The 5,090-nt window shown below is 36.7% G+C and overlaps 1 protein-coding gene across 1 annotated transcript; it reads left to right on the top strand.

Moving 5' to 3' along the window:
- The first annotated feature begins 498 nt into the window (after positions 1-498).
- On the top strand, positions 499-4,329 carry LOC150036937 (uncharacterized). The gene is made up of 7 exons (XM_090311680.1): positions 499-738; positions 853-1,046; positions 1,110-1,197; positions 1,504-1,755; positions 1,869-1,952; positions 3,578-3,673; positions 3,745-4,329. Exons 1-7 carry the CDS (start codon positions 499-501, stop codon positions 4,327-4,329), a joined length of 1,539 nt encoding a protein of 512 aa, XP_090167806.1.
- Positions 4,330-5,090: the final 761 nt, after the last annotated feature.

Below are 5,090 nucleotides of genomic sequence, written 5' to 3'. Positions count from 1 at the left end.
GTTTCTCGTCGTTCGTCTCTACGCACTTGCCACAGTCGTCGTGATTTGAAAGGTATAGGACTCTTTTTCTTAAAGAATGCATGTTAATATTTGAGGTTTGACTATGTTTTAGGGTTTAATCGTGTGTTCGTTCGTAATCGATCATTGAGAGAATACTTACCGATCGGTTAGAAAATACTAAGCGAGCATTTAGATATTTCTAAGTGATCGGATAGAGATTACTAATCGATCATATAGAGAATACTAAGCAATCAGTTCGTTTAGGTTTATATCATGCGATCGTTTAGCTAACTGATAAGTGAGTCGGTTTTTGTTATTTGATTGTTTAGTTTTTGTTATGCGATCATTTAGTTTATGTTATGCGATCGTTTAATTTTTGTTATATGATCGTTTAGGTTTTGTTATGCGATTATTTAGTTTTTGTTATGCGATTGCTTAGTTTCTGTTATGTGATTGCTTACTAATTCTTGTAATGTACACAATTGTCAGATTGGTAAGATGGTCGTCCCTGCTGAGAAATATTTTCTTGCTACAGTCACTTGCCAAGTCCACAAAATTGCCCTTGTCATTAAGAAAAAATTGATAGAAGAACATATGAGACTGTATAGGCAAACAGCCTTTGGTCCTCTATTGGATATAGATTTTGTTTTCAATGGACAACTTTTGCACCACTTTCTGTTAAGGGAGGTAGCAGATGCGAACCCAGACGTTATTTTATTCAACATTCTAGGGAAGAAGGTAACATTCTCCTAAGAGGATTTTAACTTGATAACTGGGTTGTGGCCGACCAAGGAAACTGTGGAAAGAGAAACAAATGGTGAAAGGCTGCGATAACTCATTCTTGGACCCAAGGACCCAAATGGAAATGACAGTTCTTGCAAGGATGTGGAGATCGCCTTCGAAAATTTCAATTTTACTAACGAAAAAGATGCTGTCAAGGTTGCATTGGCACTGTTCATTGAAACAGTGATGATTGGAAAAGACAAGAAAACCCAATTCGATAGCAATATATTTGGGATTGTCGATGACCACGACGTCTTCGTACAGTATGACTGATCTTCCCTCTTCTATGGACGTACATTGAATAGCTTAAAGACTATCATGTGCAGGAAGAATGAGGCATATGATTCCAAGAAAGAAGAAGGTGATCACCACACCTCACATTACTGTATAAAGGGATTCGTACTTGCATTCCAGGTATGTACTTTTATTTCTGATCCACTTTAATATACATTGAACGTGTGTTATGTTGGTCTAAGAAGTTTACATATCGTAGGTTTGGGCTTACAAAATTTTATCCACCTCGAGTAAGTTCATAGCCACCAAAGTCAACAAGGTTGCAATCCCTAGAATTCTTAGATGGACTTGTTCTCGTGCTCCATCTTCTAAATCATTGAGCAATAAAGTTTTCCAGCCAAAAATGGTAAGTAACCGATCACTTAATGACTTGCTCATTTGTTTATAGTTTCATGCATTCTGACTTGCTCATTTGTTTATGTACAGACTATTGTTGGGTCGAGACTTGTACCTAGCACAGAGGAGTTAAGGTATAAGGAGGACCGACTTGAAGGACTTAATGTGGTTCCTGTTGTTGGAGAAAGGAGGATTCAAGGGGTTGAACACTCCATCAACACTCGCGAGTCCTCTGGGGGGCACGAAGAGCATGAACCCCATGTAGAAAGCTCTGTAAATGTGCAATGTATAGAGCCAGAACCATGTATGCCGGTTCAGACTAACCAAACAGAGCGGAATCACGTAAGCAAAAAAAGTCCTGCAGACATAGTCATTACAGATCATACAAGATTCTGAGGGAGGAAATAAAAGAAGTTCGCAAAGATTTGGCGAACTTGACTACCATGGTCCATCAGATGGGAGATACATTTACTGTCCAACATCATCTGATGGACCAACAACTGAACGAGATAAAGATGATGGTTCATCGTCTGTGTGAGGTATGTATTTCTGTATAGTTGTTTAGATATTTTCAAATGGACGATCGTTTAGATTTTTTATACGATCGTATAGATTATCTAAACAATCATGTAGGTTGTCTAAACGATTGATTATATCTTCTTGAACGACAGTCATTTAGACATTCTCAAAAGGACGATCGTTTAGGAATTCTAACCAATCGTTTAGAATTTCTATACGATCGTATATATGATCGCATAGATTGTCTAAACAATCGATTATATTTCCTAGACGATCATTCATATTGTCTAGAAGATCGTTTACTTTTTCTAGACGATCATTCATATTGTCTAGAAGATCGTTTACTTTTTCTAGACGATCGTTTAGATTTTCTATGCGATTATTTGGATTTCAAAGACGATCATATAGAGTTTCTAAACAATCGTTTACATATTCTTAGACGATCGATTACCTCCCTTGACATAATCATTTGATTTGTTCAGGATAGTAATAATACAAGGACTCATCATGATGAGGACCTCGATATGATAATAATAGTGATGGTAGCAATAATCAGGAACCTTATAACGATGATGATCCCGCACAGACCGACGCACAAGATCCCCCTCAGACCCACCAAGAAACCCACAGTGAATAAACAACTGGGACGATCAGTGAGTAGTCCAAAACTGTCAAGGATCAGGATCCAAAGGATGCCATTGAAGTCGAGGTACGACTATTGCAGGAATTTAATTCTTAAAATTGTACTGCCACTGATTTATAATTTAAATATAGGAAATAAATGGTCGAGAGCGTCGGAAAAGGAAAAAACTAGCCAAGTTCACACCTAAGTGTTTCAAAAGGGGGAAAAAGTTTAAAACTCGGCCCCAAGATTCTCAACCCCATTCTCAGCCACATTCAGAAACAATTCAACCTCAATCACTTCCAAGATCTCCTCAGCTCTAATCTGAAGAAGCTGAACCACCTATAGTGGCAATGAAGTCGGCCACTAGTGTTATCAATCTCAACCCCTTGGTCCCTGTACCTGATTTCCCCATAAGGACCGTTCGTTACTATGACCCATGCTTCCCAGTCCCTGATGTTTTTTGGAATGCATACAATAAATGAAAAAGAAATCCTAAAATAAAAAAACGAGGAGTGGATGGTAGTATATACATTTAGGACCAAGGATTTCTTCAGAACGCTTGAGAAGACACATGGGTGTATGGAGACATGAGTATTTCTGTTAATTCATTAACCAAGATTGATCGTTCAAAAAATTCTACACGATCAATCACAAAAAGCGATCGCTTAGAATTAGAATTCTAATAAACGATTGCTTAGAATTTTCTAAACGATTGCTTAGAGTTTTCCAAACGATTGCTTAGAGTTTTACAAACGATCCCTTAGAGATTTCCAAAGGATCGCTTAAAGTGTCCAAAGGATCGCTTAGAAATCTCCTAACGATCGTTTAGAATTCTCGTAACGATCGCTTAGAATTCTCGAAACAATCGCTTAGAATTTTCCAAACGATCGATTACAATTAGATTTCTAATAAATGATAGATTAGAATTTCTAAACGATCACTTAGAAATTTCTAAATGATTATTTTAAATTTTTTTTAGTAATTTTTAAGCTCAAGTTATACTATTCTTCGTTGTACCAGACTATAGATCTCTTTTTGATGCACGTGCATCAGAAGTTGCACTCAAAACCTGACCTCTATACGACTCGATTCACGGTCATTGATTTGAGCTTCACGGTATGGAAATTTCACATATCTGTTGAAACTACTGTTAACTCAAGCAAGTATTTACATCTTGCCTTTCCTAGGATGCTTTGATCGAGCCAGAGGGTGTTGCTTCTAAGATCCGACCAGACGGTATTGAAATTGATGATGGAAAAGTGGCATGCTGGTTGGATGAAGAATCAATCATGAGGTTTTGGGTGGACTCTCGCTTCTTCCTTGACTACGTGCTTGGACAGTACAAAGAATACGAGCCAACATGGAAAGACGTTGACTTCGTATTTGGGCCAATCAACATCAAACAACACTGGCTTATGCTTGCCATCGATCTACAGGGGTGTGCAATCTTTGTATTCGACTCCATGTTGAACTACATCGGTGGCGACATAGTTAAGGGTCATTTGATGTTTGTGGCCAGTGCAATATTGTCCATGTTGATTTCTGTCAGATTCGACAAACAACATAAGAAGTTCAAGTACGGGGAATGGGAAGTTAGGAGATCTAATGCGACCCTCCAAGAGGGCAAGTCTCTGGATTGTGGAATATTTTGTGCTAAATTTATAGAATATTTTGTAACTGGGGCTTATTGGGCTGAGTTAACACATGTGAATATTGGATTGTATAGGAAACAATATGTTGCCCAGTTGTGGGCAAATAAATATTTATGGTAATATTTTTTGTGATAAATTTGTGCTAAATTTGTATAATATAATTGGTGTTGTACATTTAACTAAGAAAATAAATAACTAAGCAATCGCCCAAAACTAAGTAAAAAACATTTAAGATTACGTGCAAGTAAATGATCATATTGATTTTCTAAACGATCGTATTGACTATCTAAACGATCATATAAATTCTCTAAACGATCGTATAGATTGGCTAAACGATCGTATAGAATTCTTCTAAACGATCTTGGCTAAACGATCATTTAGATTTTCTAAGATCGTTTAGATGTCGCAAAAATAACTAAGCGGTAGCGTACAAATTACTAGACGATCATAAGGAAATAACTAATTCTCTGACTGAGTAAACGATCGTTTAGAAAACTCTACATTTTCTAAACAATCGTTTAGATTTTCTATACGATCGTTTTACACTATTTAAACGATCGTGCATAATTAGCTAAGCGATCTTACATATTTAACTAAGCTATCGCGTACAAATAACTAAGTGATCGTACAAAAATAACTAATTCACTGACTAAGTATAGAATATATAAAGGACTATCTAGAAAATCGAACGATTGTTTAGAAAATTCTGGCCGATTGTTTAGAAACTCTATACGATGGTTTAATACTATGATCGCGCATAAGTAGCTAAGCTATTGTACATAATCAACTGAGCGATTGCGCACAAATTACTAAGCGATCGCGTACAAATAACTAACTAATCGTACAAAAATAACTAATTCACTAACTAAGTAAAGAACATG

The sequence above is a fragment of the Benincasa hispida genome, chromosome 3 (assembly GCF_027475165.1).
Source record: "Benincasa hispida cultivar pf3 chromosome 3, pf3_genome.v1.1, whole genome shotgun sequence".
Classification (NCBI taxonomy): Eukaryota; Viridiplantae; Streptophyta; class Magnoliopsida; order Cucurbitales; family Cucurbitaceae; genus Benincasa; species Benincasa hispida.
This window is presented reverse-complemented; position numbering and strand designations above follow the sequence as displayed.